This window comes from Anguilla anguilla, chromosome 6 (assembly GCF_013347855.1).
Source record: "Anguilla anguilla isolate fAngAng1 chromosome 6, fAngAng1.pri, whole genome shotgun sequence".
NCBI classification, from domain to species: Eukaryota; Metazoa; Chordata; class Actinopteri; order Anguilliformes; family Anguillidae; genus Anguilla; species Anguilla anguilla.
Genome location: NC_049206.1, coordinates 32,833,845 through 32,855,963, shown reverse-complemented (window position 1 = coordinate 32,855,963; position 22,119 = coordinate 32,833,845). Strand labels below are relative to the sequence as shown.

Here is a 22,119-nt window from a genome sequence, read left to right as displayed (position 1 = left end):
TCGCTAGAGCCTGCCCTCCCAACTTTGATGGATGAAAGTGACTGTTTTCATTTCAAGCCTTATTTCATGTCGCACACGTAGCGTCACTGAAATAAATAAATAATTAAATAAATAAATACATACGTACTTGCATGCATTACATTACATTACATTACAGGCATTTGGCAGACGCTCTTATCCAGAGCGACGTACAACAAAGTGTATAACCATAACCAGGAACAAGTATGACGAAGTACCGGTCCAAGTGCAGGGAACAACCGCATAGTTCAACTTGGACCCTGAAGGTTAAACTGATTAACAATAACAACGAGAACGGCAACAACGCAGTCTATGGAAAAAATACAAGAAGTTAAGACAGTTAATGCACCTAAGTCACCTACGAAACAGCTGCCTAGTTACAACCCTAAGTTTACAGTCATTTACAGGGGGGTAGGGAGGGATGGGGAGAGGTGCAGCCTGAAGAGGTGAATCTTCACTCGTCGTTTGAAATGGGTCAGTGTCTCAGCTGTTCTGACCTCCACAGGGAGGTCATTCCACCATCGTGGGGCCAGAACAGACAGGAGACGTGTTCTGGAAGTGCAGGTGCGAAGAGGGGGAGGTGCTAGGCGTCCTGAGGTAGCAGAACGGAGGGATCTGGCTGGCATGTAGGGTTTGAATATCTGTTGGAGGTATGCTGGGGCTGATCCCTTGACTGCCTGGTATGCTAGGACCAATGTTTTAAATTTGATGCGAGCTATAACAGGCAGCCAGTGGAGGGTAGTGAGCAGGGGAGTTACGTGGGAGTGTCTGGGGAGGTTGAAGACCAGACGAGCCGCAGCATTCTGAATGAGTTGCAGGGGTGTGGTGGCAGATGCCGGTAGTCCAGCCAGAAGAGAGTTGCAGTAGTCCAGACGGGATAGAACCATTGCTTGGACCAGGAGCTGGGTTGAGTAGGTGGTGAGAGAGGGGATTCTGCGGATGTTATACAGGAAAAATCTGCATGCCCGGCTTACTGCTGCGATGTTCTTGGAGAGGGACAGCCTGTTGTCCATCACCACTCCGAGATTCTTGGCACAGGGTGATGATGTCACTAAGGTGTCCCCTAGGGAAATGGAAAAGTCGAGGAGGGGAGAGGATAGAGCAGGAATAAAGATTAGCTCCGTCTTTCCCGGGTTGAGCTTCAGGTGGTGATTGTCCATCCAGCTCTGTATGTCCCTCAGCCAAGCGGAGATGCGGGCAGGGGCCTGTGTGTCCGATGGGGAGAAGGAGAGAAAGAGTTGCGTGTCGTCGGCATAGGAGTGATAGGACAAGCCATGGGCAGATATTACAGGGCCAGAAGCCAGACTGGTGGGGATCAAGCAAGTTGTTCTGAGAGAAGAAAGCAGAGAGCTGGTTAGATGCAGCACGTTCAAGTGTTTTGGATAGGAAAGGGAGGAGAGATACCGAGCGGTAGTTCTGAATGACTGAAGGATCTAGTGTGGGTTTCTTCAGGAGCGGGGTGATGTGGGCCCTCTTGAAGGATGAGGGGAAACATCCAGAAGATAGGGAGGAGTTCACGAGGGAGGTGACAAAAGGGAGGATGTCTGGTGTGATTGCCTGGAGGAGAGACATGTAATTTAATTATTTATGCTCACATTTCATGATGTATTTATTTATTTAATTTTGTCCGAAATATTCCTCCATACTTAACAACTGTTGTGTGTTTTAATTTTGTACCATTTTGTGATAGGATATTTTACGACAGCTATGCATTTCTTTGGGAGATATGAAGTTACTTAAAGCTTTGAGGGGCTGTTCTGCAGCAAAACTGTATTAACGCAACTTTACATAATGCAGGAAGGAGAGCTTAAGCATTTCTTCGCTTGTCCTTCAGGATGAGGACAACAACCCTCTTGAGACAGAGTTTGGGCTGTCCATCTACAAGGACCACCAGACAATCACTGTCCAGGAGATGCCTGAGAAGGCCCCAGCCGGCCAGCTGCCCCGCTCTGTCGACGTCATCCTTGATAATGACCTTGTTGACGAGGTCAAACCCGGCGATCGGGTGCAGGTCATCGGCACCTTCCAGTGCTTGCCTGGGAAGAAGGGCGGGTTTACCTCCGGCACATTCAGGTACAGCAGACCATCTGCCTGTTCTACTGAATGGGTGCGCACTCAGTCTAGAGGACCCCTGTGTATTCTGGTTTTCATTCCAAAAATGATTGCAACTCCTGAATTGTAACAAGCTGGTAATTCGTCCTAGTTTTCCTTGTTTTATGTATTAAGGGACCATTTAATTTTAACCTCCAATGCTGTATTATGTCAGAAATGGGAATGCATGAAGTCAAGTAGTAGCTGTGTATGTCATAAAGAATAGGCTATATGTCCCATAGACACATCCCTGGAATTTAATCAAATCTTGTGTTCTGTGCTATGACAATTTAATGATAAAATGGACTTGAATCACAGGGGTCTTAATTGCTGGAATTATATACAATTGGGGGCCAAGCAGCGAAGCTGCGTAGGGCACCCATTGTGTTTCTACCTTTTCTTATTCATCATCATCGTCATCGTCATCGTCATCATCATCGTCGTCATTATCTTTTTCTTCTGGCTAGGGTGTCTATGGCAGCCCCTAGAACCGTATGGTAAAAAGTTTTGAAATTTGGCACACTGATTGGGGACGGTCCCATGATTCTTTTCACAAAGATTCATGTTTCCACCTCGAGCGCTCTAACGCCACCAATGGGTCAAAGGTGGAAGTACGTTTATGCATGTAAGTTTTGAGCCGTATGCCCGATTTTAAAAAACGAGGTTGGAGTTCAATTTCTGCCATATTTGATCTTCCGTCATACTGGATTTTCTGAAAAAGTTAACAAATTTTTCACAGGCCACAAATTTTGTCCAATCTTCACAATCTTCACCAAATTTGTCACAGATGATGTTCAACAAAAGCCTCAACAAAAGTTATCAGATGGATTTTTGATTTTCGAAAGTGTTTGTCTGTCACAGCTAATTGAAATCAGCAGCGAAGTCGCCAAACAGGAAGTGAGCTCATATTTCAGTAATGCTTTGATGTATCGACACCAATCTTGGTACATAGACTCAGTATCCCTTCCTGAGGATGTGCAAAATAACGTGAGTCATTTGACCACTGGGGGGCGCCGCAATAAGTAAAAACGCGTTTTGCCCAATAACTGTTGATGTGTTTGCTTAAAAAAATAATTCTCGTGTCTGGTGATACCATGAGAGGTCCCAAGGCCGACACATGGCAACTTTTCATGTCAACCTAATTGATGATTCCACTTGCTCCTCCATTATTGATTGTAACAGGAACAGAGGGAGTGTCGGGGCGGGGGGCGGAGGGAGAACCGGCACACTGAGACAGACAGTTTGATTAACCAATGGGGAAGCCGCCACTGGCTCCCAGCAGCAGGCGACTCTTCCCTTTTGCCCCTGAAAGTACATGTGTTAGTCCAGACGAGGGGGGGGGGGGAAGGAGTACGTAAGAACATGAAAACAAGGACTCATTGTCAGTGATGCGAAGCACCACTCTTATACACCCTCAAATTTCAGCTACCTGAATGTTAATAGCTCTCCCTTGTGGAGAGTCTTCAGACTGCTAAATGCGAGTGAGTGCGTTACTAGCTAGGTCCATGAGGTACTTTGCATCTAAAAAATTTCTGTTTGAGCGGCTGGATAGCTAATTTGGTTAAGCCGCTGTGCTACGTTGCATGTATGAGCCTCTAGACCTTAGATTGAATCCAGACAGTGCCAGTGTTGACTGTGGCTGTCACTTCAGCAGGACGATGTGCACTTAGCCCAGGGTTTGGAACCCCCACGGGTGCCTGTGGACTGTATGTCAGAGCCTCAAATAAACAGTTTTCATTCAACTCTGCTCACCAAGTCACTAAATTTAATTTCTATATATCACTCTTCACACCAAGTATCCCAGACTGCTGAACAATTAAGTGTAAAAACATTAAGTGTAGTAGATAAAAAAAACACTGAACTAAATGAAAGTAGTTCTGCATTTCTGATAAAATATAAAAGGGAGTTCCACAACCGGGGAACATACCAGGTAACAGATTTGAGACCTTCAGCTTTGAGGTGGTACATGGGAGCCACCAGTAGTCTCTTCCTTTCAGATACCACCTGTCCACCAACGTGAACCTAGTTCTGATTCGCAGTTGGTTCAACTTGCGAACCTTCTAAGAACCAATTTGCTTTTCCACGGGCTAGAGAGCCACGTCATTGCGTCACTGTATACGTCTGTATACGTCTCCACTTTCCCATCAACATTGCTACCTATTAAAATGTATGTCCTGTAAAAATACAGATAATAAACTGTCTAAATGTAAAAAACCAACTTCATACATATACATGTAGTTATATTATTACTGCCTTATTTACTATATCAACTTTAAGACAAGCAACACGCTCTGAATTATCTCATTGTGACCAATTAAATCGAATGGCACGGACATTGCTTCCTAATTTCAAACTTTTTACATTACATTACAGGCATTTAGCAGACGCTCTTATCCAGAGCGACTTACACAACTTTTTTTACATAGCACTTTACATTGTATCCATTTATACAGCTGGATATATACTGAAGCAATGCAGGTTAAGTACCTTGCTCAAGGGTACAACGGCAGTGTCCTTACCCGGGAAACGAACCTGCGACCTTTCGGTTACAAGCGCAGTTCCTTACCCACTGTGCCACACTCCGTTCCAAACTGCTTTCCTAACAGCTATTTTGCGTCCTGTGACTTGGGTTTCAACAGTGAATATGTACGGATTCCTAAACGTGCTGATAGCGACCACTCTTTCTCATATTAACCTCAAATATGCAAGACAGGACACTTAAACAGTATGCTAGCAAATTTATGTCAAGTCCCATTCATTTATATGGGGTGGTCGATACACGTCCCCTTAGCAACCAAAAGCTAGCGCTGGACCACCTCTGACTTATTTGCGGGCACAGAAAAAAATAGCAAAAGTACTGAAAAAATAACCACTGGAGGATAACAAGGACATTTTTTTTCTACATAACTAGGTATAGGTTGTTACCGATACTTCGCCTATTTCATATGTAGTTGCAAATCAGTTTACGTTTTCCTGTCTGTCGAACGAAGGTGGTCGATAATAGGTGCTCTCACTCTACCTGGTGGTCACAAAGTTTTAGTTGGTCTTGGTTGGTCATGATAATCCCGCCCCAGCCCCTGACGTAAGCGGATTTTGGTTCTAGACCAGCCAAGTGTTGGTGCCGTTTTGGAACCAGTTTTCCTGGCTGAGAGCCGGTTCTTTTGCTGTTGAAACGCAACGAACTGGTTCGAGATTAGGCACCGGCTCCGAACCGGCCCTCGAAATGCCTTGGTGGAAAAGGGGTAAGAGTAAGTCTTCAAAGTAGGATGCTCCTCCCCCATTTAAGGACTTGTATGTGGTCATTCCTACCTTGTGGATCTGCTGTTTGGCTGGCGGCCAATGCAGTGATCTTGGAACAGGTGTCGTGTTCAGTTAGTAACCTGGCTGCTACGTGTTGAATGAGCTGCAACTTATTTAGTCTACTGTTTGGCATATCAGTAAACGGAGAATTTCAGTTGTCCAGACACATAAAGGTGTGGATCAGTGCATCTACATCATTCTGGCTAAGACGAGGACGATTTGCACAATATTACGCAAATGAGAAAGTGCTGTTCTGGAAACTGATCTGAGATGTCAAATGAGAGGTCAGAGTTAGTCTTCGACAGTTCAGTTCTAAAAAAGAAATCCGTACATTCAAGCCAGTACATTAAAATGAATTAAACTTTTGAGTTTTTGAGTTGTTAGTTAGTTACAGACCGCACTAAAAAAATAAATAAAAGCACACTCGCTTTGCTGAATATACTGTTTGATTTTTATTTCTGCCTTGCTCGAATCCCTGACTTGCCTAGAGCAGAACATTGGTGCCCTAGGCCATGTATGAAAATTGAAAGGCCATCAGTGGCGATGAGGTCCCAGATGTGCATAGTTGCTACTTCTTTGTAACTGTTGTCATGGAAATTTCAGTTTTCAAGCACCATCTCTGCTGAAGAAGTGTGAGAGAACTTGGACACAAGACGCTGCTGTTTTTAAATGAACATTCAGTATTCTTCCTTCTCACCACCACCCTGACCTCGGGGTCATGTCCCTGTTTCCCAATGCTTATCTTCACCCCTGTTTGACAATAGTTATCTTTTCTTGACCAGGCTTCTAAATCAATGACGATCTACTTCTTCATCTGGAAAACAACAGCTTTCTTCACATTCTTCCATATTGGCACATAAGCAGAACAAGCTAAAAACAAGTTTTAGGTGATTCTAGTCACACACAGTTTCCTCTGTTTAATCTCTTATCGCAAAGCCCCTAATGGTCGGCACGCCGAGTAGGCGTGCCGAGATTACTGAACTCTGACATTCGGTGCTACTGCAACCAAACTATGAGTTAAAAACAGAAACACGTTGTTTTAGTTTCATTAGTAGACGATACACGACAACTATGCCAAATACGGAGTTTCACAGCTCCACCATTGTTGCTCTGGTCGTTCATTTAACACCCACCCCCTCCCTGCAGTCTCATGTACAACTACACCCCCCACCCATGACATAATGGATAATATTGTCTGTCTTGGCATTCATAAAAATATTCTTTCACCACTAAAAAATCGTATTTAGTCATAGCAACACGATGAACCCGACAATAGCCCTAAGATATGCCAATACAGCAGTGAAAACGCTTCTCACTGTATAACAAAATAAACAAGAAAAAGTTTTTAAAAATGATACCATGTCATTCTACAGTCAATATCTGGGACTAAATATTGAATAAATATACAACCTTACCATTGTTTTACGTGTAGAGATGTCCCTTTTGAGACTGAGTGGTCATATTGTCTTGGACAATCCGTTTGGGAAAGATACGCGCATTTGTGATGCCTGGGTACCTTCCAAAATAGCCGTGCGTAATACCACACGTGTTGTTTACGGCGTTGTCGCCCTTTTTAGTACAGTCTGGCTTGATTGACAATTCATTTATTCAGTAGGTGAGAGTATAAGCTTTATAACATGTATAACATGTCTAATTTCGCTTTTGGAATAGCATTTTATAGGTCAGCGTAACCGAAAACTTTATCGCATTCACTTCCGCACTCACTGTGGTAGCAGTGAAAGACGCTGCACCTAATGAAACGTGGTCAACGATTTTTCGTAATTTCTTCGAAAATACTAATATTATTGAGGACTTCTGGGCATAGCTAAGCCATATGTTTGCTGACAGACCTAGCTGACATTGTTTTCTGGAGCAAAACAGAAGCGAATAGAACAATATCGTTGATTTACTGTCTCTGTCTCCATCTACTGAACATAGATAAAATTTCATCATTGCTTTGTAAGTATTACTGCTGAAAATATTTCGTTATATACGTTATTTTTGAAATTGAGTGTCTTTAAATACGTTAGTGGAATTATATAATGTAGATATTTCACACTGTAATGTAAGCGTTAGTTAGTAGTGTACTCGTTTTTGTGAAGCATACAACAGTGATGACGTGAGTGTTTGAACATTGCCAAAACATGGTGGATGGTTGAAAATTGTTTTCATGTCGTCCCGTCCCCATACAAGAAAACATGAGAGTACAGAGTATAGAACTACATACGAGGTAATTATTACACATTTAGGTACTGTACCGCATTGTGACAATGTTTCATCTTTAACCTTCATAAGGGGCTTTATAATGGACAAAAAGCATTTTATTCAATTTTGGTGAGATTCTGGATATATTTCTGGACCCCTAGATATTTTAGACCACTGTACTGACGGAAAGCTTGTAATTTCCACTTGAAAATGATGCAACAGTGAGTTTCTTTAGTCAAAACAGTTGATTTGTTGTGAAATACAGGAATATGTTGTGATTTACAGCAATGCATAATTTAGACATTTTGGATAGATTTGGAGATGCTGGGTACACTGCTTAGTTTTTGCTTCATACATCTATAGTAGTTCTACATATCCACCCTTAGATTTTATGAACTTGTGGTCAAGAAGTTTTTTTGATTTTTCAGCAAACAAACAGTTTTTTTTCAGAAATGCTACTCAAATAGCAACATATAAATACCCAACTCATCAGAAAATAACAGCTGTTTTCTTTAATACGATTTAATACGAACCGAAGTCAATTGGGTAATTATAAAAAAAATCTAACCTTTTTCTTATAAAAAAAACCGAACATAATACCATAAACTTTAAAATCGAGAGCTAGTTCAGTTTATGTAATCGTATGTTTAATATCAGTCAGCAACACGAATAACCAACTGATTCTTGTTTTTCGATATATGTTTTAAAATGAATATCGAACACCCATTAATTTCTTGCTTTTTAATTTCTGTTCCTGAAACGGGAATTGATTGGCCAAAAAGTACACAGATCCATTCTCCCCAATGATAGTTATTACTTGCCGAGGGAAGCAGCTAATTTTTTAACATCGCATTCATCAATTTCTTTGATGACACTGTCCGATTTACGCCTCTCATTTGCTAAACAGAAGGAACCTGCCAGGTGAACGGAGATTTCACTTGCTTTCTTACAAATCTTCGAGCAAATAGAACATAAATGTTTCTATAGGTTTTTACACAAGTATGTGGTCGTTAAACATTTAAAAGTCTGTGTTTTTATTACTTCTGTTACTTCCCACAACATGTTCATGCATATTATAAAGCACAGTAGAGTAGCTGTGTGCACATCCAACCAGTATTTGGCAAGGTGCAGGATAAAAGTACATGTGAAGATTGAAAGAAAATGGATATCCGCACACTGGATTACAGGTCCAAATACTTTATTGACTAAAAAAGCAAAGCAATGTTTCAACCTAACAGGGTCTTCATCAGGCAGCCAAGGTTAAGGTCCTTTAGGCCCTTCGCAAGGTCCTCCTTGGGAAATGCCTTCATTATGTTGATGCTGTTAGAAGCAATCTTGTGCAACTTTAAATTGGACACAGCCAGCATTTCTTGGGCTCTCTTGAGAACAGCAATAGCCTCATCATCGGATGGAAATGAGATGAGACCGTCATCGACATAGAAATGTCGTTCCACAAAGCGCCTGGTTCTGCAGTCATCATCCTCTTGAACTTAGGACGCCCTCCTGAGCCCATACTGAGCCCTTAGATCGCCAGGGCGGGTAATGGGCTGTTCCCAAAAACAAGGACCCTCATGTGGTACTCCACTGTGGGTTCCTCCATGTCATTGTTTTGGTGCCAAAGGAAGCGCAAGAAGTTCCTGTGATCTTCCCGTACCAAGAAACACTGGAACATCTGCTTGACATCAGCAGTGACTGCCACTCGCTCCTCGTGAAACCGTATGAGCACGCCCAGCAGGCTGTTGTTGAGATTGGGGCCTGTAAGAAGGACATGGTTTAGAGACACTCCATGGTGGTGTGCGCTGGATTCGAAGACCACCCTTATCTGGTCCAGCTTATGAGGGTAATAAACCGCAAAGAAAGGGAGGTACCAGGATTCCTCTTGTTCCTTTAGTGACGGTGCTGGTTCTGCATGTCCGTTGTCAAATATGTTTTGCATAAAGTCCAGAAAGTGTTGTCTCATTTCAGGTTGCTTCTTCACCATGTGACAAACTGAGGCGAGGCGTTGGCTGGCTTGTTGTTTGTTGTTGGGGAGGCAGGGTCTCGGGGAGCCGAAAGGCAATGGAGCCACCCAGCTGTTCATGTCATCTTAGTAGACTTCCTTCTCCATTATCTGCAGGAAGGCTTGTTCTTCTATTGAGTAAGCAGGTTTTTCATCTGCACTTGTGCTTTGAAAGACTGTTACTCCCATGGCGTCAGCCTCAGCTGGCCTGTGTCCTTGTCCAAAAATGGAAGAGTTAATCTTGTGACGACTTTCCTTTACCTGGATGCTGTTTTGGCATGGGAAGAAGTAGCTTGGTCGCCCATTATCCAAGATGTTTGTCTTGAGAACATTTACATGCCCAGGTTTGTAAGCCCCGCCAAGACAAACGTCAACAACGATAACCCGCCCCAGAGCTAAACTCTGTGCGAACGGAGCTTTTGGAGGCCCGTTCCGCTGATTGAGCGCTTTGTGGGCCCGAATAACATCTCTCCCAAGTAGCAGTAGAATGTCTGCCTGGGGGTTGAGTGCTGGAATCTCTGCAGCAATGTCCTTGAGGTGAGGATGGTAGCGAGCAGCTTCAGGGGTTGGGATTTCATTTTGATTATCAGGGAGCATGTCACATTCAGTAAGCGTGGGCAAGGGTAGACTGGATCAGCCATAAGCTGATTCCACAATGAAATTGCTCTCCCTTCTCCCAGTTACCTCCGACACTCCTGCACAAGTCTGCAAGTATATGGGGAAGCGTTTCTGACAATGCCAAAGACGTCAAAGAAGGAAGATCTGGCCAGAGACTTATTGCTTTGATCATCCAGAATTGCGTAAGCTCTGAGTCTCTTGTCATGGTGACCTTTTGAATAGACATAGACGAGGCAGATCTTGGCACATGAGTGTCCACCAATCTCATTTCCACACACCTGCGTGCACGTGGAGGTGGCAATGGGTGAAGCTGACTCTTGCTCCCCGCCATGATCAGTGATGGGCTCTGTGACCGCGTGTATTGTCCATGGTGCGGGACCAGCGTGGAGAGCAGTGATGTGTGAGTAACTGCCACACTCTGCACAGTGGATTTCCACCTTGCAGTTATTAGTCTGATGGCTGGAAGAAGCGCAGCATCGGAAACACATCTGATTCTGTTTCAGGTAAGCCTTACGTTCTTCCAGAGACTTCTCTCGGAATGCCCTGCATTTTTTGAGTGTGTGGGGTTTTTTGTGGATGGGACACTCTTTGGTAGGGTCCTCGACTCTTTTTTTCTGCACTTCGCCTTTGTTCAGAGTTAACCACTTCCATTCTGTTGACTGACATGGGCGTTCTATCGTGCTTCCCCAGATATTTGTTCGCTTTGGAGGTTGTGACGGGTGGTGGAACTGAAGACCAGAAACTGGGGTCATTTCTCATTCTGGCTTCATTTTTAGTAAAGGCGGCAAACACAGAGAATTGAGGGAATGACACTAAATGTTCTTGTTTGTACTTTGTTCCATTTCTCCTGCAGGCTAAATGGAAGTTTGTCCACTATGGGATGAATTCCATGCGCTGTGTTGAGGTACAGTAGTCCTGGTATGTAGCCTTCGCTTTTGGCAGAGTCTGTCTCTAAAAGAAGGTCCCCAAGGTCACATAGTAGATGAGGGTCCTTGTTTGAAATTCTGGGGAAATGTTCCAGCCTATCAAACAGAGCCTTTTCCAAGGCCTCAGGAGAGACATAACACTCTTGCAGCCTCTCCCACACTTTGGTCAGTCCGAAGGAAGGGTTGTTGATGTGCACTGCCCGTAGGCGTTTTGCATGTGGCGAGGATTCATCACCTAACCACTTGGTCAACAAGTCAAGCTCTTCACTAGCTGTTAAGTGCAGACCTTGAATGGCGTTTTCAAATGAGGATTTCCATGCCCAGTAGTCGCTTGGATTGTCGCTAAACCTTGTAAGTCCTCCAGTGAGCAACTCGCGTCTGGCTAGAAATCTGGTGAGGTCAGACATATTTGAGTTTTCTTGTGAAGGAATCTGAGGTCTAGAGCATGGTGGTGGTTCACGCACTGCGAAGCACTGGGATGGCTGGGAGATGCCATTGTTCTTGTGAGACGGTGATGTAGGGTCTAATACTAGGGACAGACATGTCAACGTCCTGCTTGAGTTTAGAAAATGTAGAATGCACTGCCGCCTCATGCGGGTCTAATTTGTCATTTTGGAACAATTGGTCTTTCACATACTCACTGGTGCATTGTAAGGGAAGGAATGTCTGAGAGGCCACCACTCATGCACTCTTCATCCATTTCGCTCGCTGTGGCTTTACATTGGCTTCAGCGAGGGCTGCCTCTGCATCACGTTGCTGACGAAGCGCTTCCAGTGTGGCCTCCAGACGTGTTTCCTCCACTTTGAGCTCTGCTCGCTTAACTCTCATTTCAATTTCTCTTTGAGCAAATACTGCTCTTGCTCGTGCTGCCTCCGCTTTAACCCGTGCATTGAAGGATGGATGCAGATTCAATCATAACAAATCCGACCTCTGTCTCTGTCGGCCATAACTGAACGTGTGAGACTTACTTCCTGTTTCCTGGTTAACCTAAGTCATTCCTATTGGCTATTGCAACACACAAGAAATGAACACAAAAAAACCAATAGCACCACCTGCTGGCAAGAGTTAATCTCTGCCAGCACAGTAGTGCATTGATTTTAGAACTGTTAAAAGGCCGAGGTGTCCCTTTACTGAGAAATATGCTATTGCCCACCCTTGGACCAATCAGAATCTAGTATTCAGCCAAGCCATTGTACAGTGGAATAAACTATATTCACACTGTAAGCTACTGTAGGATACAGTGCTACCGAGGATAAATTGATGATACATTTTCCCAAGACTTCTGGACCACAACAACCATTGTTTCAGAAACTGTTGCACATAATGAAATATATAATCACAAAAATGGACAGATGAGGTTTTCCTTGGTTGTTAAATCACCTTGGATTTCTACATTAACTTCAATGAGCAGCAAGCGCTTTTGCCCTGAAGTAGCCTATGCGCAGGAGAGACTGTTTCCGTTACTTCTTAGGCTTCACCGCCTGGCCCCTCCTATCATCTCCAGTTCATATGTACACAAGATGGTCTGCGCACATTTGCCGGTCTCTCTCAAAAATGCCTAAAAAACGGGGCGACAGCTCAGGAGGTAAGAGCAGTAGTCTGGCAGTTGGAGAGTTGCCAGTTTGATCCCCCGCCCTGGGTGTGTCAAAGTGTCCCTGAGCAAGATACCTAACCCCTAATTGCTCCCAACGAACTGAGTGGTACCTTGCATGGCAGCCTTTCACCGTTGGCGTGTGAGTGTGTGAATGGGTGAATTAGAGGCATCACTTGTAAAGCGCTTTGGATGAAAGCACTATATAAATGCAGTCCATTTAAAAAACAATTTAAAAAAACATCAGACAAAACAAATCACGGGAATGCCGAGGTAGAGACAGCGGTAATGAACCAACATTATCTACCCTCGCTTCCTTCATTTCCCTTTTAACCATGAGCAAATACTCAAATGTTAAACAATGATGGTTTATTTAAATGATTCAGTAATTTCAATAATTGTCCATTCCCCTATTCGGTAAACGAACAACTAGACACTGGCAGGAGAGAAACGACTACGTGAAATTTGCCTTGAATACATTCTAATTTAAAACAGTTCACTCAAAACCAAATAGCCACAGCAGACCAATCTGGTGTGTGCTTATAATAAATGTGTGTGATAAATGCGGTTTCTTTTCCATTAATCATTTGGTACAGGGCTGAATTGTGCATATACAATTCTCAAATGATGACTAGCAGCAGTGAATAAAAAGTTATTTACCATGTTACATTTATGATGCTTTACAGTTATACAAACTCTACCCTATCCTAAGTGAAACTAAGATGGATGACTTTAGACTGTGCTCAAAATTATCTGACTGTTATTAAGTTTCACAGTCTGACCACAAAGTTTGTTAAATAACCATATATTTAAATGTCACTCAAATACACACAAAAATGTTATGGGTAACAAGTATGTCCCTATTTTCAGCTTATCTTTAAAGTGTATTTTCCTCTCCTTTCCTGTTAAAATAAGACCGGCGATAACACTGTTCTACTTTGCTCGTGAGTGCTACAGTTAAAGTGTTAACTGCCAGATATGATTTTGAGTGCTCACATTTGCCACCTGGTGGTGGTTTTGAGAACAAAAGTAGTTCCTGTAGAAATACAAAGAAAATATCCAAATTTGCCACTGCCGGGAAGATCTTTCGCGGCAGAAGCGTCATCTGAAACCAGCGACCACTCTACTGAGATTTTTTAAAATCACATAAGGGCTTGCCCAGTGACACCAACTAATTTTTCTAGCTTACAAATAATTTTTTCATTTATGTTAAATGATTCAGCATTTTAGGCCAGCTACTGATAACTGTTATCAAATTGGTGCATCCCTATTTAAAAGTAATACATTTCCAAAATGGATTCTAAAAGGCACAGAATGCCATTGGAGTGCGGCAATGATTGGGGGTCATGGGTGTTCTTTTACTGCTCTTAAATCTCTCCCTCTGAGTCTAGTCAGTGCATGACTGTTTAACCCTCTGGGGTCTGAGGGTAAACTGAGGAACATTGGTGATTGTGCCATGCTCTTTTGTGTAAACTTCATCAACTTTATATGCAGTGATTCCAAAGTGTTTCATATCTCTGTTTCAGCACAAACTCGGCTACAATAATATGGCAGCAGTAAGTAGGTCATAATCATACGTGGATTGTAAATTGCTCTAAAAACACACAAACTGTAAACAGTAATTTTGAACATGCACAGGAATGTTGTAATAAATCACACTTAAACAATTGTATCAAAGTTTTTGGATCACTGAAATGTGTTCATCAAGGTCTTGGGTATCAAAAGATGACAGAATATTTTAGCAAATCCAATGAGAAATATAAAATAAATTGCTAAAAATTAGTGTTGTGACTACTACCAGATGAGAATGGGAGGGCAAATATGCCTTTCTGTAATGAATATGCATTGGGTAGGAGGACCTGCCAGCTAAGTAGGCTATTCACACCTGGCAGCATGCCTCCCCACCACTAAAACAAAGACTCGGTGAGCCATTTAAGTAGACAGTATACTTCGTACGAAGTAGAACTTTTTGAGCAAAACGAAGCAATCTGAACAACTGACGAACAAAAAGACGCAGTGTTGTGTGTTCGCACGGTGCAGTGTGCGACGGCCTCCAGGGAGAACTTTTCGAAAAGTTCTTTCTTGTTCTCCGACCTCCCCCTCTCAGCTATTGGTCCAAATATCACAGTTGGTTCTGTCACGGTTGAGAGTTCAGAGGGCTGAATTCACATGCTAATGTAAGGAGGGTCAACGCCAATCTCTCTTCTGTAGAGATGGGAATTCTGTGAGTTCCAGCATGTTTGATGAGTGGTGCTACTCGTTTCAGCAAGTCATCAAAGCGCCTAGCACACATTCAGAAATAAGAGAAAGTGGACCCCTTCGTCTAAACTCGCATTTGCCGAATGTACAGACAAAACTCTCCATTCTCCGTCCTACTCTGATTTAGAGGGCGAACGTACCATCTTCTTCGCCTTTTTTCTTCTTTTGCATTTCTAGATAAACTAAAGCCACTTTAAACACTTTAAACTTTTTGTTTTGTGTTGTGATCTCGCGTAGCCCTTCTCTTTATACATCCATTGCGTAGCCACGAGACGGAGGTCTGGTTGAGGTTCCAGCCCCGGTTAATAGCTGCCTCGTAATTATTCACGCCCCAGCGGCGTGGAGTGACTTTAAACGGTGCGGTGTTCTCACTGAGTATACCGACAGCAGTGTTCGTGGACATGTTCGCCAGTGGTTCTCAATCCTGAAGTTCTTTCTTCTTACTGAATATACCGCCAGCTTTAGAAGACCGAAACAAAGACATCTTTTAATTTTGGAACATTTATTGAAGTAAACTATATGCATGGGAGATGAGATGAGACTGGTGTACTCTTGCAATGCCTGCATGGCCTCTTAGCTAGTGGTGAACTAGGCCATGTTTCCTGATCTCTGTAAATATAATAAAAACAAAATTGTTAGGAAGTATGACATCAAATCAAACTTTATTTATATAACACATTTCCTTCAACAGGTGAAAATTAAATGTGCTTTGCAAAAAAGGGACAAACCACTAACTAATGAATCTAACTTTAGAATCCTAGCCACGCCACTGCACACCAGGCATGGGCTATTTATTATGATCAAAAAAATACAGTCTACCTGCTTATTCTAACACAACCAGACGCAGAGAGCCTAGCCTACAATTTTGAGATGCAATAGTTTGAATCGTTCGTAGTGTGGGAATTTACAAATGCGCATATTGCTGGATATTCATAAGAGATATGTTGCAATACAGTACACATACTTACCAATGTGATCATAAGAAATATACTTACTCATGAAGTTGATCCTCAGCTGGATCAGTTCGCTGTTCGAAATGACATCGCTCTCCAACAAGGCATGAAGCAGGTCAAGTCCAGTCATCCGTGCCATTTTCCAAAATTAAACGAAATGTTTACCTCAAAAAAGTGAATTAGGCTATGCTTTGACATTCTATCCCGCTTTTGCAGGCTTGGCATTACCTTTTTAATGTGAGACTCAAAATTTAGGTGAAAATCAGAAATAACCCCTATGTTCTGAGAGGGAGGCTTCACATTAAATCTGGGGGAGTTTAAATCAGGGGTGTCCAATCATCCAAAAAGGGCCAGTGTGGGTGCCAGCTTTTGTTATAGCCCAGCACTAACACACTTGTTTCTGCTTATCAAGGCCTTGATTGAAGACCATTATTAGTTAATCAGTTGAATCAGGTGTCATTGTGCTAGGCTAAAACCTGATTCAAAAAAAAAACCGACACTGGCCCTTTTCGGGTAAGATTGGACACCCCTTGTTTAGAGTATGGGATATAAGTTCAGACTCAAGCTTGGGACTAATAATTAAAACCTCTCTGTTCAACTGTGGAAAACTATGGTCCATCCAGCAATTGTTGGCACTCCTGAAGACTAACTGGCCTAGCCAGTTTGTTTGGCTTTACAAAGAGGTAAAGTTTTGTTTCATCAGCATAGAAATGAGAACATTTTTCAGAAAAGGTATACAATTAGAAAACTGAACGGCTTTCAGAATAGACCCCTGAGGGACACCACATTGTAATGGGAGCTGGAAAAGATATAAACTCACCAATGGACACTGAGAACTGTCTACCATTGAGATAAGAAACAAACCAATTCAGAGCAGGATCTTTAACATCCACTCTAAGATGGTCAATTAAAATTGTAAGATCCACCTTATCAAAAGCAACACAGATCTAGTATACCCAGTACTAAGCAAGCACCATTATCTACATTTAAAAGATCATTAGTTACTTTAAGAGCAGTTTAAGGGCTATGCATTTGCACAAAATTGGAATTTTTCAATAAGGTCGTTAGCCAATAACTGCTTTTATTGCAGTACCTTTTCAGGAATCCTCGAAAGAAATGGCAACTTTGAGATTGGCCTATAATTGTTTAGGACAGAGGTATCTAGATTAGGTTTTCTTCAAATGAGACTGAACAGTGGCATATTTAAAGCAAGAAGGAACAGAGCCCATCATCAGAGAACTAATTGAGAGGATACCTGGGTAAACAGTTTCCATAACCTTTAAGAGTGGTAGAGACAATGTCAGAGACAGTGGTCTGTGGATGATTTCATGTGTGCTACTATATCCAAGAGATCCTCAGCCGATATAAACTCAAAAGAGTTAAACTCGACTGTCCCCAGTTAGACAACAGCAGAGGCAGAGAAATTAGACCTCTGATATTGACAATCTTATTGACATAAAAAGACTTCATTAAAAGAAGATTCAAGAAGATTGTTGATGGATTATCAATGTTTTAAAAATGTAACAACAGTATATGTATATATTTGATGTGTGTGTAGACATACACACACACACACATGTGCGCATGTTGCTTGCTTGTGTTTTTTTCTGTAATGTAATGTATGAATCCAGAACGGATCTGGTCTCATCTTGCAAATCTTTTCTGGTATGAGTTGGATTTTTAAAAAATGTCTTTCTGATCTTTCTTTTCAAATTCTCTTTTCAGGACCATCCTGATTGCCTGTCAGGTAAAGCAGATGAGTAAGGACATGTCCCCCCTGTTCTCTGCTGATGATGTGGCCAAGATCAAGTCCTTCAGCCAGTCATGCCCCAAGGTGAGGCAGTGTACAGTGTAGCCTAGGGTATGGCCCCCTGCTGATTATGGCCCAGCTGAGGTTGATTGCACTGTTTGAGTATTTGGGCTCCTGCTCGATACATCTATGTGAATGGTGAAACACTAAAGCCCTTTTCATGCATGCATCTTAACCCTTAAATGTTCTGGCAATTTTCCATTTTGTCTTGTTTATTCCGTTATTCAGTGAGAAGCATTTTCACTGCTGTATTGGCATATCTTGCGGCTATTTTCGGGTTTATCTTGTTGCTATGACGGAATACGATTTTTGAGTGGTGAAAGAATATTTTTATGAATGCCCAGATAGACAATATTGTCCATTATGTCATGGGTGGGGGGTGTAGTTGCAGATGAGACTGCAGGGAGGGGGTGCTTTTAGTTTAGTTTATTTATTTGACGATTAACTTTAAAAGGACAATTACATGGTTGCAAACACCAATGTACATGCACAATTAAAAGAGCGTCAAGGATAACACAAAAAGTCACAAGACTTATTTCCATTGTGGTCCTTGCTTGTTAAATGATCGACCAGAGCGACAGTGGTGGCGCTGCAAAACTCCGTATTCAGCATGGTTGTTGTGTATCATCTACTAATGAAACTAAAACAAAGCCTTTCTGTTTTTGGCTGGACCGCAACAGCGGGGCCAGCCCTGCAAATGTCTGTGACTGAGTCACTGAGTGATAAAGTTACACCATTGGTCGGCCGGGTGAAGTGTGTTAGGTCCAGCCATATACTAGGTTTTGACCTGGTCTTGTTAACTCATACTTTGGTTGCAGTAGCACTGAATGTCTGAGTTCAGAAGTCTTGGCACGCCGGCGTGCCGACCACTAGGGGCTTTGCACTGAGAGGTTAATATGGTGTGAATGCCTTCCATTATATAAATGTTATTAAAACCAGATGAAATATTTTAGTTATCGAATCCACAGATATGCTGTGTATCATATCACACACACATTCTGTGGCACTGTATTGATATTTTTCACTAATAACCAAAATTCCTGGATAAAACAATTGAGTTATCCTCCAGTGCATCATTTTACATCATCTACCCAAAGTGCACTACGTGTCTAAAATAATGGTGATCTCCATAGTTCAGAATTTCTATTTAAAGGCTGGGGTTTAAAAAAAAACTTGTCTGGTTTTTACAACATACTTCCATAGTTGAGGGCATTTAGAACATATTAAGTCATATAAGTCTTAACCCTGAAGTACTTATATGACATGGTCACCTGCATTCATCAAGCATAATAGTGAATTTAGTAATATAGTTATGGATGGTTGTTTGGATGGAGCAAAAACATGTGTCTCTGGCAGGAGCTGAGTTGCCAGCCCCTGCTACGAAGTATCAGCTCTGTTGGCCTGCATAAGGACATCTGCCATACCAAAAAACTGCTATTATTTAATGGCTCCTATACATCAAATACATTTTTGCTTTGTACATAATCATTGTTTTTAAACTTTGAAATGTAGAAATTCACATTGTCCATTGGAGATGTCCCTATAACTCTTTGTCTGTGGCTAGGATGTGTTTACCCAGCTGGCCCGCTCCTTGGCTCCCAGCATCCATGGGCATGAGTACATTAAGAAGGCCATCCTGTGCATGCTTTTGGGAGGGGTGGAGAAAGTTCTGGAAAATGGTTCACGGATCAGAGGGGACATCAATGTGCTGCTCATAGGTAATGCTACCTTCTCTTCTGCTGAAAATTCACCTCGTCAGATTGTTCATAACTTGTCACTGATGCCTTTGAACTTGTTTACAATGAAGTCTCCAGTTATGGTACTTTTTGTTTGCCTATTTTATGTAAGCTCCTTTATTTAGTTCTGATCAAAACTGAGATCACTGATGTATTTGTGTCTAATGAGCTTTGCAGTAAATATCTAGCATTAATGCTTTGTTCTGGTGCTTGTTATTTTGGTTTTTGCCATAATGATATTAGTCTGATATAGGAGGGCTTTGGCACTAATGTGCAGTTATTTCGAAAAATAACTCCGAATATTTTGTTGGAGACCAAACCATCTCACACACAAGTCCTGCATGAATAGAATTGTGCAACCCTGGCCTATTGCATGTGTTTTGGTGTAACTGATCGTGTGTTTGGTGTCTGACAGGTGACCCTTCTGTGGCAAAGTCTCAGCTCCTGAGGTATGTGCTGCATACGGCCCCCCGGGCAATCCCCACTACTGGCCGTGGCTCCTCCGGAGTAGGTCTGACTGCCGCTGTCACCACTGACCAGGAGACCGGTAAGCACCAGTAGCTAGCCAGTTGCACAGCATGCATGGAAGGTGCGCAACCAAAAACACAACTGGACCAATGGCTCCAATTGCAGCACTGTATTTCAACCTGCCAGGAGCTGAGGGACACAGAAGGCCCACCCACATTCAGTATTTAGAATTTCCTTTATTTGTGTGGTTTTAAGGAATTCACCAAGTAGATTCACAAAGAAGCTGTACCCACAATTTGTTTTGATGAGGCCATTTTGTTTCTTTATCTTTTCTATAAATACTTTCATTGATATATACTGATATTAAAGGGGCAGTTCACCTAGAAATGAAATTAAGGTATGTTTTCACTTATTCAGAGTATCTTTGCTAAGATTTGTTATGTCTTCTAGATATTTTCTACTGTTCACCCTGATACAATGGACCTCAATGGGTCCCCTGCTTTTGAGGCTTCAAAGCACCACAAATTTATATTTGAAAAACTCAACAACGTCTCTTTACTAATATAATGCCACAGTAACTTATGAACATCCACAGAACATTCCATGCACAAATTAAACTCTGTGGATGGTCGTGAGGAACTATAGCATTATATTTGGATAGAGACTTGGAAAGGTTTTCAGGTTCTCTGAGGCTGCTGAAACTATCTGGATAGATAGATAGTACCCGGGTAAGCGGAAACATACCTAAATTTCATTTTTGGGTGAGCCTGCCCTTTTAAAAAAAAAACAATTGCACCTTTTTTTACAGTATCTAAAGCCGTGATTCCTGCATTAAAGCAAGTTGAATTTGAAATCTGAGATTGGTTGAGCCATCAAGCACACCTCCCCCTCCCCCTCCTCAGGTGAGCGCCGTTTGGAGGCAGGGGCCATGGTTCTTGGTGACCGGGGCGTGGTGTGCATCGATGAGTTTGACAAGATGTCCGACATGGATCGCACTGCCATCCACGAAGTGATGGAGCAAGGTCGCGTTACAATTGCCAAGGCAGGGATCCACGCCCGTCTCAATGCCCGATGCAGTGTCCTCGCAGCTGCCAACCCAGTCTATGGCAGGGTATGTAGACAGGACACTTTTCTGCTTTTATATAATACATACTGCTTTTTTGTCCTATAAAGTAGTATGGACTGTACTGTAAGGGAAGATCTCCAGAGTTCAACTTTGTTTTTTCTTGTATCACAGCACTGTACTGTCCCGTGGCAGCAGGTCATGTCTAGATGAGATACAAGAGATTTCAGAAAGTGGTGTCCTATCCCATAGGTTTGCTGCAATAGAATAGAATTAAAAGGCAACATGCAATTTTTAAATGTATTTACAGTTCTGGGCTCATGTAGAGGATGGTTTAAAAAAAAAAAAAAGTTTAAATAATGAAAATACAGGCCATATGGTCCGAAATATAGTAAAAAGTAGGCATTCTAAGCCACGCCCCCAATAAATGTTGATATCGGCCAGTGACGTAACAAAGGGGAGTTCATTCCTTGCCTGACCCTACCTGAGCACAATGTTAGTCAATCGGTTTAGCCAGTTACTGCCTTAAAGTTTTTGTTTCACAGCTAGCCAGAATGGTGAACCACTGTGTTAGTCCAGGCAGTGCAAACTCTAGCCTGTTAGGGCATGTAGTTCATCCCCCCCCCCCCCCCCCCCCCCCCCCCCCCTTAAGAAAAAGTACATATTTTCATGCATGGGTGCGATTTGTGCAGGTGGGGAGAGGAGACTTCACTGCAGCATCTGTTATGAAAAACGTGGTAGTCTGCTGTGGCCATTTTAGGAAGGAGAATTATACTTTTTATCCCTGGGGGTATGATGGAGGTCAGGATGGGATATCGAAGAAAGAAGTCTGATACCTGGTGCTGTCCCATCTGTTCGCTTGGCGCCTTCAGTTCTATGGACAATTGAATTGAATTGAATCAGCAGCCTTTGCCACAGGCGTCGGTGGGAAAATTTCTCCCAGAGCCAACACACATTAGAAATGTGAAATGTATATGGCAAGTTATTGCAATTAACTAGATATCTACCAAATAAAGGAGTAATGTTTAGTGAATAATGTTTAGTTTGCTGTTCACCTAGGTAGCTAGGTTAACCGACTGATC

At 42.4% G+C, this 22,119-nt stretch overlaps 1 protein-coding gene across 3 annotated transcripts in view; it reads left to right on the top strand.

Moving 5' to 3' along the window:
* Positions 1-22,119, top strand: part of mcm3 (minichromosome maintenance complex component 3) — a 102,897-nt gene that overhangs the window by 11,938 nt on the left and 68,840 nt on the right. For all 3 annotated transcript variants that reach the window (XM_035422280.1, XM_035422281.1, XM_035422283.1), the window contains exons 5-9: positions 1,853-2,091; positions 17,686-17,794; positions 19,335-19,488; positions 19,922-20,053; positions 20,877-21,085. In XM_035422280.1, coding sequence (XP_035278171.1) covers positions 1,853-2,091; positions 17,686-17,794; positions 19,335-19,488; positions 19,922-20,053; positions 20,877-21,085 — 843 coding nt within the window. The remainder of the gene's footprint in view (positions 1-1,852; positions 2,092-17,685; positions 17,795-19,334; positions 19,489-19,921; positions 20,054-20,876; positions 21,086-22,119) is intronic.